The following is a 14,039-nucleotide window of genomic DNA, read 5'->3' on the forward strand; positions in this document are numbered from 1 at the left end:
TCCCCATGTGGAAGGTAGGATTAGTAACAATCACCCTCTGGTCACTGTGAAGGTCAAGGGTGTCACTCAGAGTCATGGCCAAGGTTGTGTGGCAGGAATATATCCATGTTCAATAATTAGTCCTTCCTCTCAGCCTTCTCTAAGCATCTGATCAGAAGATCTTTTTTTTTTTTTTCATTTGCACAAATTACATCTTTTTCGCTATTCATAATTTCCTCTTTATTTTTTAAGAGAAGATGGCAGGCTTGTGTGTGAGATGCAGCGTGGGGCACACATTAAGGTTTCAATCCAGAATGGACAATTTTCTAGATTTCCAGTACCCAGTTTCCATGCCCTATCTTAAACACAGCTGTCAGGACAAGAGGCTCATTAAAAAGATTGTTTTGACTGACGGCATGTTCATGTATCAAACTGGAAATCTGTCCAAAAATAATTGAGGGAGGTAGACAGAGGTGGCAGTGAGCTGCGGAAGGGAGATGTTCTGCAGGGTGTCGGAGATGAAATGTACTGGGGAAAGAGGGCTCGGGCCTGGACTCAAGCCGGGGAGGTCTTGGAGGGTAGCTGTTGCCACTGAAATGTGATGACCTCAGAAATGTCAGCTCCCACCTCAGGAACCAGAGAAAGAAAGGCGGCAATTAGGCAGACTGCAGGACGGCACGTGCCCAATAGAGTGCTTTTCCACGAGCATCCTAGTCGGTGGTCTGCCCTGGGCTCTGTCCACACCCCTGTCTTCCCGAGGGATGTCCACTGCCTGCACCTGACCTTGACCACGCCACCTGTGACGATTCCGAGCGATTTCCCAGCCTGAGTTCCCGGACTGCTTCAAGCCCTCTCCTCCAGACTCACTCATTCCTTTCGCCCCTACGGTCTGCTCCTCCTGTGGGCCTCCCTGGGCCAGTGCACCGGTCACCAGCTCAGGGATGGAGGCCATACATCCCACTGCTTTTCTATTAGCGCGCTCACGGCCTTTTCAGCTCCCCGTTCTCAGGACAGTCTCTGTGACTGCCCACTCTTCTCATCCTCCTGCCCTCCCAGCTGCCCTACTTTCTACCCCCCGATGCATCAGGACAGCAGTCAGCTGTCAGTGACTTGAACAAGTATACACTCGTACTGATCTATGATTTATCCACCCCATATAAAGAAAGCAGACGGTGGTCAGGGTGTGTAGAGATCTGCTCAAGGATTTCACCAAGAACGTTGGTTCCTTCCGTCTTTCTGCTCTGCGGTCCTCAGCTTGTAGCTTTGTCTTTAAGACTGCAAGGTGGCTGCAGGGCTTCCAGCCACTGTGTCCAAGTTCCAGGCAGGAACAAGAGAAAAGGGCCAACCAAAAGCTCTGCAGGAAGCCCCACTTGCTAAGTCCCAGTGCTGGGACCAGTGGCCACACCAGGTGTAAGGGGGTCTGGAAAGGAGTGTTTCCAGCCTGACCTCCTGAACAAAACCTGGTAGGGAAAGAGAAAATGCATCCTGGGTAGACTGAGCAAGGTTGTTCTCTCTAAAATGCAAAACTTGATGGAGAAAAAACCTTTCCATACTTCTGTAACACCTTCTGTAACAGCGACCTGGCTCCTGTTTCCTGCCATCGAACCACCCGAGTCCGGCTCTGCTCATGAGTGGCTTTCAAGGCTGGCTCTGGCTCACGCTCCGCCCCATGTCTCAAATGCTACCCCCATCCTGCCCACATCTGCCTGGTGCACTCCTATTCATCCTTCAAAACCCTGCCTGCTCCTCTCCGGGCCCTCCTCTCCCTGGCCCAGCTGAACTAAGTTGGTTCTCCTTCCTCCTCTGATTCTCGCACACTTGTCTACTTTTGTCCTGGGGTTCCTGGCTTCCCACCTTGGCATCCCCGACTGGTCTGTGAGGGCAGAGAGCAAATCTATTTAACTGGATGTCCAGCCTCTGAATGAAGAGAATAGAACCGCTGCTCTATAAATGATGGCTGGCAGATGGATGGACAGGCAGATGGACAGATGGACAGTGAATGAGTATATGAAACTTGAGGCAACTCAGAAGCTCTATGCCGGTACGTGCCGTGGAGGAGAAACTGATCTCCCCATTTTGTCAATTATTATCTAAGGCAAAGGAGAGTTCCAGTATTTTCTGATACTACAAAAGAATTACCACGTTCCTTGTCAATGAAGGCCTGGTTATTGCTAACAAGAGGGTGGAGGAGACAGAGAAATGAGCCCTGATTCTGAATCTTGTCTGTTACTTAAATGCCACATGACACACTCCTCTATCTCCCTGAACATCCGTTTCCTCAATTTTAAGAGGAGCAGATAATAGATCCCTTACAGAGTTGCTGTGAGTTTCAGAGATGACGTGTGTAACCCCCCAGCACAGGCTCGGCGCAGAAGGGGAACACAGCGCTTTTCGGCACTGTTTCTGAAATAAGGCGTGAATATGGAGTTCTTTATTCCTGGCCCGCAGGAGACAATGCTGGCTACCTTCTGATAGCCATGCCCTTCCTTTTTGTCTTTGCTGAATAAAACCCCAATTTTGTTCTGGGAAATGTCCTGCTCTGAGAGGTCACAGGCTTCATCCCCACAGCCAGGATCGAGGCAGTTGTGGCAATCCTCCTTTTAAGGCCACCAGGATTATAGGCTGGGAACAGGTCTGTGGCTCAGGTCTGGCTATGGAACTGTGGAAGGACAGCTGCTAGGGTCCTGGGAAAGGTTTTATTTCTTAAAAAAAAAAAAAAAAAAAAAAAAAAAAAAACCCTGTCAATTCTGAGCATCAAATCCAGGACTGTGGTAGCCATGTGAGAAGGTCCAATGGGAGGAAAGGGACATTTGGAGTGGTGGGTGGGGGGCGGTGAGCGGAATCACATCAAGAACCTGATCCCCGAGCTGGCCTGAGAGCCTGAACCGTACCTCAGCTTCTGGGACACGAGAGGGTAAGTTTCCTTATTCTCTGCACTGGGCGAGTTGAGTTTCCTGTTATAGCCAACAAGAACTAATATTACCCTAAGCATTTTTAGAACAGTAACTCTCCTTTTGGGGTGACCAATAATCCACTTTTAAACGCTACATAAACTAGCTCGTGGAAGCTCTTACAAAATAATGGACTTCTTCACTTGCTCTCCAACAGGTCCCAGGACGGTTCCTTGATAGGGCAGGACTCCATCAGAGCACTATCTTGTCAGTGACCTTCTCGACATCCCTTCTCTGGCTTGTGAAATTGCTTTCCCAAGCATCACGCATTCAGTGGGACTGAGGTGTGGACCCAAGGCCATGGCGTGGCACAGAAGAGGGGACAATGTGGCTCGGTCGCCTCGGGCCATGTCTGTCTGATGACTAAGAAGCCATTTGGAAGTGAGAAACAGGCGACAAGCACTGGAGGCACGTGTGTCATTCCAAGACCCAAAACGCCGTCAGTCAAAAACAAAGAAGGGGGGGCGCCTGGGTGGCTCAGTGGGTTAAGCCACTGCCTTCGGTTCAGGTCATGATCTCAGGGTCCTGGGATGGAGTCCCACATCGGGCTCTCTGCTCAGCGGGGAGCCTGATTCCCTCTCTGTCTCTGTCTCTCTCTCTGCCTGCCTCTCTGTCTACTTGTGATCTCTCTGTGTCAAATAAATAAATAAAATCTTTAAAAACAAACAAACAAACAAACAAAAAAAACAAAGAAGGGAAATCTCCCCTCCCTTAGATTTCAAGCTTTGCACATTTAAGCTTAAATGTGGAAAATGCTAAATGGCGCAATTTTGAAACAAACCGATGGCTCCGTAACTATTATCCTTAAATGTAAGTGTCAGTGGTGATCGATCTCAAGCACCTAGACCACGGGCTGGAAAATTACAGCCAACTGTCCGTTCTCCCAGAAGATGTATGCAGTAAGAAAGCTTCTTCGCTTTTTACACGCCTCTAGGTAGGTTTACATAAGCACCTACGTAATATGCTTAATTTTGCCTCCTTGCCCACAAAGCCTAATAGTATGTACTATCTGGCCATTTACAAAAACCGTCTGCCAACCCCAACCTAGATGTCATTGTAGAGATTCTTTTTATTCTTTATTCTTTTTTTTTTTTTTTTTTTGGAAAAACTTAGACGATTCAGATGAGTACAGAAAATAACATTTATATTCCCACCGCCCACGGGTAACATCTTGTAAGATCTGCTTTCACAGTTTTTAAGAATGAAAAAATTGTAATTATAGGATTTTTTTTTTATAGGATTTTGACCGCCACCTGCTACACCAGAGGCGCCTGGCTTTAGCTTTAAGGATGGGCACCTCTGGCCAGAGGATCACCGACCTTGGCAAGGCTAAGATAGCTGTTCCTTCACCTTGATGGGACTCCAGGAAATGGGGACAGTGGTCACAGCACTTCCGTGTACTAATGGATTGATCATACAGAAAAGACTTCTTTCACTTAAAAGCCGTCTCTGTGATCATATATGGGCTTGGCACAGAGTAGCCAGCCCCCAGCATCTACTGGATGGAATGGGGCCCCCAACAAAGCAAACGTCTGATGGAGTGATTTCATGAAGACGCAGCCATCAAGCAAAGGTAGTTATCAAAGAAAAGAAGGAAGAAAAAAGAGAAAGGGATACGGAAGAAGGGTAGAAATGCCCCTGATATGGAGGCTATCCACGGCAACAGGAATGACACAATTCTCACGTTCTTATGGGAAACCATGCCCCTATCAAACAGGTGGCAAGCCGAGTATTTGCACAGCTGCAAATGTGAACTACGGAGCGAGGAATATAAATATTGGAAACAAACATCCATGCGCCATGAAGTCCCCTCCAAGTCACCTAGGTTGACTGTAATTCTCCAGTAGCTTCCCTGACTTTTTTCCCCCTAGACTGAGCTTCTGGAGGGTAGGACTGATGCTTACTGTTCAGTGTTCCAGTAGTTGCAAACTCTGTGTAAAGGTGACCGTGACAACAGGCAAAGCATCCGAGCCAGTGTCAGGAGCTCCTGTCACTCTTCCAATCAGAACGCTAAACACCTTCAGCAAAATGGAACTGGAGGTCACATCTGGTTTTACCAAGACCGATTTCAGGCATTGGTTTCATAAATAAAAAAATGGACAAGCGTTTTTAGGTGAAGATTGGGACGTGTTTGTGCACAAAGAAGTGTGTGACGGGAGATGTTACCACAGAGAAAAAGTGAAATGACTTAAGTGTTCAGTAATGGGAAAAGAGTTCAATGAGCACGGTATGTCTATGTGTAGTGTGAAATAGCGGTGGTCTGGGGGACATTTTTAACAACCCACGATGATGCTGTGTATGACATCATCTGCTTCTAAAATGTTCAGAGGATAAGATCTCAGCTGTATGAAAAGAAGGAACTCCTTAGTAACAAGGAAACGTTAGTGAATAGGCTGTTTATAAACCAAGCCCCCTAGGACAGGAAAACAAAAAACAAAACAAAACCCAACTTGTACAACCCGGCAGAGGCCCCTTTGTGTTGAACCACATATTATGCTAAAGACAAGGGATTTCATAAAGCCTATGAAAGGACACGTGGGGAAGGGCTGGGATTGGGAGAAGGGGAAGCCATCAACATGGACGGCTCTGGCAGAAGAAACGCACAGATGTACACACAGGAGAGTTCCTGAGAAGGGCGATAATCACATTACTGATGGATTCAGAAAGACACCCTTAGGAAAACTGATGAAACCTGCAATTATTTTTCTGTTGTGCAGAAACGACCCAAGGTGGTGCCGCTGTCAAGCGCACAATGCTGTTGAACAATTATTCTAGACTTGTTTAGACCAAGGAAACCAAGTTAACACCTGATTCATTCTTTATTCATCGTAAGAGCTGGTGCACGCTGCAGTAACCACAAGCGTTTTATCAAATACAGGTTGATATAAACGGATTGCCACGATTTCTCTTTTTGCAAGGTAATGTCTCAAACCAACCTTTATTTTTTTTAAAAGATTTATTTATTTGAGAGAGTGTACAAGCACGCCTGCGCTCAAGCTGGGGGGAGGGGCAGAGGGAGAGAATCCTGCGCAGGCTCCCCCCCACAGCGTGGGCTCAGCCCCACGACCCTGAGCTGAAATCGAGAGTCACACCCCCAACCGACTGGTGTACTGAGCCACCCAGGTGCCCCAAGCCAACCTTTCCTTTCATCCCTCTTTGCTAAGAGCTACAGTCCCCACATTTTAAGTAAGCTTTTTTTCTGGTGCCCATGATCCTTGGCTGAGAGCTGCCTTGGACTTGAGTCTACAGGGCGGGTCCAGATCCCTCCCTGCGTTCCAACAGCATCTCTATCTGCAGAAGGTGTGGTTCACACACTCAAGATCAAAGGACCAGCTGAGGGGCTCACTCTGTAAGAAAGGCTGCCGGTGGCTGAGGCCTGAGGGGCTTTCCTCACCCTGCGGGCGCTCCTGTACCCTCCCTCCGCAGACCCCGCAGACACGGTGGCTCTGAGCCTCCTTGGCAAGGTGGACCAGCTCCTTGCTGAGGCCGCCGGTGCAGAAGGACAGGGTGGGTGAGCAGGTGGGACCCACCCCCACCCAACCCTGCCTGGCAGCCTGCACCTTGCCATAAGGTCTACACCTGTGCCCCAGGCGCATTCTACTCATTACCCCCACAGCCGCATGGCCAAGAGGTCAGGGCCCTAGAGCAGGAGCCCCGCTCGGCTGCTTCCCAGATGTGCATCTCTCCTTCTTGTCTATAAATCAGAGCAAGGGACCGGGCCTGTTTATTACTCCAACAGTACTGGACTGTAATATTTAGTAAGTAGTCATGTTATTACAGGAGTGTTATGTCAATTACGTCTTAAACAGCTCAGGAAGTAAAACTGATACTGGAGGAGGTCGGGGACCCTGTGGCTTCTAGCACCCGCCGGTGGCATGTCATGGGGGTGACTCAGGGACACAGGACCCCGGCGTGATGGGCAGAGGAGCAGTAAAGACAATGTGGTCAGGAAGACGAGGGTCCCAACTCAGGCGACACTCCAGCCACCCAGCCGTAGGTCTGAGGCGTGAACTTGCAGAGAGCAGGAAGTATGTTCCTCACGCACCCACTTCTTTCATGTCATGTCACCAGGTTTTTAGGACAGTAACAACAGTGGCGGGAAGACGGGTAACACCAGCAGCACTGTTCGTACTGGGCACGCCCCAGGAACCAGACCCCGTGTCATGGTACTGCCTTATCTTGCCAGATCCCCCACGAACATCGGAGACTTTACCATGCCTGCTCCCCAGCTCTGTGACCTCAACAACGGACCCCAGGCTACACGTCGGGTTGCCTGTGCAGAGGCTGTGCTGACACAGAGCACAGCCGCTGACAGACCATAACAGCAACACTGAACCTGAATCACGGTTCTCAAAAACCTCGTTCAGCTCTTCCCTTTTTCAGGAGAAAGGCCGCTCTGTGTGGTGTCTGTGATGTGGCATCTGGGAGGGAGGAGGCTACAGCCCTGATGGAGAGACAGGCACAGACCATGAGGCCCGACCCAGGCAGGGTGGCCCTGCTGGAGGCTCCTGGGCGAGACAGCATCGCACCTGCCTTTGGACGTGACCCCTTCTACCTGGGCAACGTTCCTGCAGGGACCTCCCCACCTGACCACCCACTGTGCACAAAAGAGCACCCTGTGGAAAAGAAACAGCCGCGAGAAGTTCTTTTCTCTCCTCGTACATGTCTATAATGGACCCAGAGCCAGAGAGCGTCTGTGCACTGGTCTCCTCTCTTAGGTGGCATGCAGGGTCACGGGCTCCTTGGCGTTGTGCCAAGGGGCACGGAACCCCACGTCTGCACTAGGAGGCTTGCCCAAAGGGGCATCATTCTTTCATTTCCCAGTGAATCATCCACACGCAAACCTTTTTGTTAAGACAAATTAAAAACAACAACAACAACAACAAACTACAAAACTGAAGCAATTTCTAGCTTACTTTAAAGAACAGTATTCTAGATCCTCACTTAGATCGTTGGCCATAGGGGAGCAAATGCCTCTGAAACAGAGCAGTTCAGAAATACCTGAATAGTATAGGAAGTCAGAGGGTTTAGCTAAACGAGGGATATTTCAATTTTTTTTATCATTTTTTTTTAATTTTCAGCATAACAGTATTCATTGTTTTTGTACCATACCCAACGCTCCATGCAGTCCGTGCCCTCTCTAATACCCACCACCTAGATATCTCAATTTTACAAAGGAATCCCACTGCTCATTTTAAAGTGACACCAATTACTATTTTTAAAACATGACCTAAAAAGAGAAGACGTAATGTTGTGATTTTGTAAACTTAAACAGTCAATACGGTTTCCCGTGCGCTGGGCCTCCTTTTTGCAAAGTCGCAATGGGAGTGTCCAGCGGGACCGGTAATTTTCAGCGGGAGCGTGGGGTCTCCGATACCGGCGGGACGGGGTGGGGGGGAACCTCTGCCTGTCCCGCTCCCCCCTACCCTCAGTGCCTCACCCAGGGCCCGTGCTCCGCGTGCAACGGGTGAATGTTGACTTAACACTGGGAACCGGCAGCACACAGTGACACGTGCCAGATTCTCGGTTTATAAATATTTACAATCAGAACTTGATTTCGACTTTAATGAGCCCAACTGTTAAGGATACCTCCGAAGTGAGAAACGGAATCCGTCGCTTCCCGCCAGATGCAGCTTTGGCAGTTGGTCTCTTATCTGGCTTCGCAGGGAGGGAGGCACAGGCATCGATCGAACGGCGAGAGCAGCTCGTTTTACCATGGACTGGTCAAAAGGGAAAACAGACCCAGCCTGGGAACATGAGTTCGGGACCAAATGGAAATTGAAGAGGGTGAAACTCCTCAGGCAGATAACCTCCCAGAAACTCCAGAGTCTACAAATGCTTCGAGGAGAGCTTATGAGGTCTCACTTGAGAGTTGGTTGAAAAACAACCACTAAGATAGCATTTCAAAATGCATCTTAAACAGAGGGCATCAGGGGTGCGTCGGGGTGGCTCAGCCGTTGATCATGTGACTCTTGATTTCGGCTCTGGTCGTGATCTCACAGTCATGAGATCAAGTCCTGAGTCGAGCTCTGCGCTTAGCACAGTCTGCTTGAGATTCTCTCTCTCTCTCTCTCTCTCCTTCCACCCCTCCCTCTGCTCAAGGGCTTGAGCTCTGTCTCTCTTAACTCTCTCAATAAATTAAAAAAAAAATCTTCAGACAGAGGGCATCATAAGACGACCGCCACTGTCTCGCAGACACACTGGCTAGCTTCAGAAAGCCGGACTGCAATTATGTCCTCACTGGTGTGTTTCCCAATACACAATCTCACGTGCTCTGTGCTTTAGAAGAAGTAATGAGGAGTCAAACGCTGTCACCAAATTCTGCAGGAATTTTCCATCTAGTTGAGCACTCGCCCCCTTTTAAACTAGTACCCTCTTTTGATACAACTAAAAATAACGTGTATTCCTCATCGGCGCTGAAAAATCTCAGACTCCTTGAGACACAGTCTGTCTCCCAGCACATCCCAGGAGCTAAGAGATGTTCTGTCTGGCTTCACTTCCTGCGGTTAGCTAACTCCTTTCTTTCTCAACTTACAAACTCCCGTTAGCGGACATGCCTCCCCTTGCTTGGAAATTCTGGCGCATCCCCTTTCGAGAAGACGCTGCCCCTCCTGCCGGCGCCCCAGGGTGGAGAAGGGCTTCGGGAGAAGAAAGCCAGACCCACGTAAAGCAGATCTGCCTGCTGTGGGCTCGTGATCTGACAACGGGGTCATCTAACGACCACCAGCCCTGCCCAGAGCACACCCCACATCCCCGCCTCACTGTGTCTGCTTCTCACGCCAACCCTATGAGGCTGGGACCCAGATGCCCCACGGAACAAGTGAGAAAACTACGGCAGAGAGATGCGGAGCAGCTTCTGCGAGGTCATTGGCTGGGGGAGCGGCACCAAGGGATCTGAACCAGGTCTGCCTGAAGCCCAGGCCTGCCCGCTGCGCTGTGATGTAACAGGGCCTCAGCCCTCCCGCCCATCCGCATGTCCCCCTGCGCCACGACTTCTGCCTCGCCCACAGGCTGCCAGTGCTATCGCTTCCTGAGTATTTTTCTTCAACTTGAAGAGCTACTTACATTTTTTTCTAACGCATGTAGAAAATAGATCTTAGGGTGAGATTTTAAGTATTAGATTCTAAGCGCCCCCTTATCCCCTCCCACCCCATATCCCCACGTCATGTCATGGGCCTCCAGGGGAACATGCCTCTCCCAGGCGTACCCTCTACTGAGGAGCCTGAGGCTTGCTCTGGGCAGAGCCCTCAGTAAGTCAGGCAGCTGCCGCCGTGGGGTCACCGGGAGCATGCTGGAGGGAGACACACGCACAGTGTGGACAGGGTTTCAGGGGAGGGCACGGGCGCTGCATGGCAACAGGAAGACTTCTCTAAGCCAAGGGCAGGAAAAGTAGGGTCTGCAGGCCCACGCTTGCTTTTGTAAATAGAGTTTTGCTGGAACACAGCCATGCCGGTTTGCTTACGTGTGTCTGTAACTGCCTCTGCCTTCCAATGGCAGAGCTCAACGGTCGCTACGGGGCCCACAGCCCACCCTGTTCACTGTGTGACCCTTCGCGGAAAACGGTTACCGACCACCGCTCTAGGTGATACGTTTCCTATCCAAAAGCCAGTTGGCAATCACCAATCCACAGGTAATCCAGACCTTACCAATGATTCTGCTGGTAAGTATGTAAATCAAATTTAATTCCATCCCACTTAACCAACATTTATTTATTGATGGGGCTATACAGCACAACAGTCTTGGCAAGGGGATGGGCTCACAGAGGCCAAGGAAGCTGGGGCGGTGTCTCTTAGAGGAATCAGGATATAAACAAATAATTTCAATACAACTCAGGAGACATTAGAGTAGGACCTGAGGTTTTATTTTTCCTGTAAAGTGGACCCTGAAAACCTGACCTTTTGTTCTTTTAAACTTTGACATTCTAAAACCATAACCACGGGCTCTTTCTCTCTAGTTGTTTTTTGTTTTTAAGCATCAATACTGGAGATGAAGCTATTTCTGTGAAATTGCTCATTAATTTTTGTAGGCAAGATCAACTTATTGGAAGTTACCGTAATTGCCAAATTCGCTCTGGGCTCCCGACTACACGGTTCTCATCTCTGTGTTGAGAATGGAAAAAGGAAAAGGTATCGAGACGTCAAGGGAGATGGGGTCCATTAAAGAGCCAGACTTTTGTTTTTCAAGATTGAGTTTTTAAATTGGAATCTGTATTAACTGGGTCACATATTAACCTTTTGCTGAAAGAGGCTTGAGGGACAAGAGACAATGGCCTGGTTCAGCCACGATTTCATTATCTACTATCTGTCTTTGCAACTCAACTAGGTATCAGGTGAATTAAGGGGAAAACCAATTTCTACATCCCGTGGATGTGATGAAATTGATTATCCTCGGGCAGAGGAAAGGAAGAGCGACAAGAAGGGGTACAGCATCTGCGCGCCTGTCCTGCCCTGATAACTGTTTCTGTCCCTTGACGACCGACGATGCCTTTGTAGCCCACAAACACGGTTTCTTACCGAGCTTCACAAGCGAAAACAGAATGCGTCTGTTTCTAGGGAAACCTGACCGGGGAAGTGCACAGGCTCCGATTCATAGAACGTGTCCCCATGCACAGAGCGGCCCGTTTGTACGGTAACACCCTCCTCCTCATTTACCTCCTCCCGTTTGAAAAATTAATGCAACAATGAGAGATGATTGTTGATGCTCGTTATTAAATCATTTATTCATCCCACACGATGATTCAGAATTATTCATGAAGCTTGCTGGAAGGAAGCTGGGTTCTACCTCCACGGTGGTTTGTGGAGGGAGGTACTCTTTAAAAGGATATTTTATAACAACACAATTATCATAATTAAAAGCTACCCTGATATTCTGATGAGCTTTTGACATATTTCTGAGCGCCGGCATTTTAGCACGAGGAGATAAATGAGACCGGAGCAGGACCAGGGACTAACAGCTGTGGGGGGAGAAGCCGGAGGCCACACGAAGCCGCGGCATCACCCGGTTCTATCCTGGTCTTTTACTAATGAATTTTACAGAATGTCACCAGAACTTCTGGCTTTCCCGAACGAGTCCGAGAATTACATTCTGTCACCAGAGCAACTGCCTGCGTTACTGAGTCGCGGGTGTGCATACCCCCGACAGCCCACCTACCCCTGCGGCCAAAGCAATCAGGTCGCTCCGCCTGCCACCGAGCCGGTCCACATCTGGTCTCTGATCTCTTCCCAACATTGCCCTTGGTCTGTTCTGGGTCTGAAAGGCCACAGAGCAAAGGGCCTGGTTTGAGAAGCCACTAAAACTGAGAGGCGACAGCAGGAAGGGCACCCATCTCTCTGCTGCAGCCTGGTTAAGCAAGCTCAGATGAACATCCTGAGGCCAGAGACCGAGAGGATGCCTTCTCCAACGTGAAGGTGCGTTGGGGGGGGGGGGGGGAGGGGGGCCGCGTGGGAAGAGGGAACAGGCTGCTGTGTGAACCTGGACAGCCAGCACGTGGATCAGGGCAGAGGCACACAAGTGGCTTTACCCGAGAACGAGGGGCTTGGATGCTACGGGACTTGGAGCGCACCTTGGAAAACCTGGCCTGGGAGCCCCGTGAGAGCGCGGACCTGGTCTGGTGCTGCATCGATAAAAGGGCCATGTCAGTCTTTCACTGGCTTCACAAACACCGATGCGGCTGATGATGAGCTAAGGCCCGAGCCAGGTGTCCTGAACGCAGAGCTGACCGCAGCAGCATCCCCACGCTCCAGGAGCCGAGCCTAGCGGGAGACTGAGATGGGTCAACGCGAACAAGTCCGCCGCGATCAAGGGAAGCTGAGGAAGAACCGGGTGGGGCTGCCGGCCCCTCCTACGGAAGGTGCCGGAGTTCAGTAGCCAGACTAGGTGAAGTGGAGGAGGTGGAGACCAGGGGGAGAGTGAGAGCCTGGCCTTGTCCTGGTGGTTGGGGGAGGACCCCAGAAGGGAGGGGCATTGTGGAGCTGCCGTGATAACCCAGAAGTTGGCCCCAAGAAGCAGACAGTCCCGAGAGATGCTAAAGGCACTAGAAATATCAGAGTATCCTGGGCAAGGAGGCCCTCCTGGAGATGGCTCAGCCAGTGTTCCGGAGCCTGGTGCCACGGAGAGCCGCATGAACCGCCAGTTCCTCCCTCTGTCTCACGCTGAGCAAGTGAGCTCCTGATCACTGCTTGGCTTCCCAGACCGCTCTGCCCGTGGGAAGAGACTCTGCCCCTGGGGCTGAGGGGAGGGTCCCAGTCTCACTCCAATCAATCACTGGGCCTCTGGGTGGTGGAGATCCATCCGTGGGCTGAGCCCACCTCCCAAGACACAGGCCGGCTCTGGGTGTGCAGACGAGTCCGTCCTGAGGCTGACAGGGAGGGGGCTGGTGCATCCCAGATACAAGGCCAGGTCCCTGGTGGGTGGGCAGCGGGCGTCCCCCGAGGGGCTGCCCTGTTAGGGCTGTGGGCTCTCTCTTTATATGTGTTTATAGGTCTCCGTATCTGGTGGTGCCTGTGGGCTGCATCTGCTCCTCCGACGAGGGGAAGCCCAGAACCACGCGCCACTCGAGAAGGTGGCCAGCAGGAGCCAAGAACAAAGAGCAGTCACGGGGATGGCATTTGCATCACTTAACATTTGATATGAAAGGACTCATTTCATTGGCATTAAATGTTCTCTCTGGCATTATTCTGTTACAACTAGTCTCCACGGTGGCACTGACGCCATCCTGACACTTTATTTCCTTGTCATCGAAACGGTTTTGTGCACCAGCTCAAGCATGGCACGAAATTTCAAAGACCTCAATAGAAGTTTCCCAACTTCATCTCCACGGAACAGTTGGAAAATGTCTCCAATTATGCAAGCTTTTTGTAAAATGTCTCAAAAATACAAAAGGGCCTATTGTACATTTCACAAGTAAATGCGAACACATTGAACGCTTGAAGATGAAAAGAAGAGTGTCAAGATTTTTTTTTTTTTTTTTTTAAATGAATGCTTGCTACCAGGTCGGGCCACCACCTCCCTCTCCCTATCTCCTAACAAATAAACTGATGTATTTAAATGTTAGAAGCGTATAAGGAGGTACATTCTGGAAAGATCTGAAAGGAGGCACTAAAACAAAAA

The 14,039-nt window shown here is 50.0% G+C and overlaps 1 protein-coding gene across 3 annotated transcripts in view; it reads right to left on the reverse strand.

The window, feature by feature from the left end:
- Positions 1 to 14,039, reverse strand: part of CPPED1 (calcineurin like phosphoesterase domain containing 1) — a 103,553-nt gene that overhangs the window by 19,136 nt on the left and 70,378 nt on the right. Inside the window, exon 4 of one of the 3 annotated variants that reach the window (XM_047714080.1) lies at positions 11,638 to 13,482. The exons of 1 other annotated variant lie outside the window; for it this stretch is intronic. In XM_047714080.1, coding sequence (XP_047570036.1) covers positions 13,187 to 13,482 — 296 coding nt within the window. In that variant the 3' untranslated portion in view covers positions 11,638 to 13,186. Of the gene's footprint in view, positions 1 to 11,637; positions 13,483 to 14,039 lie in introns of those variants that run through there. One more of the 3 variants, XM_047714078.1, reaches the window with a different exon arrangement.

This window comes from Lutra lutra, chromosome 18 (assembly GCF_902655055.1).
Source record: "Lutra lutra chromosome 18, mLutLut1.2, whole genome shotgun sequence".
Lineage (NCBI taxonomy): Eukaryota > Metazoa > Chordata > Mammalia > Carnivora > Mustelidae > Lutra > Lutra lutra.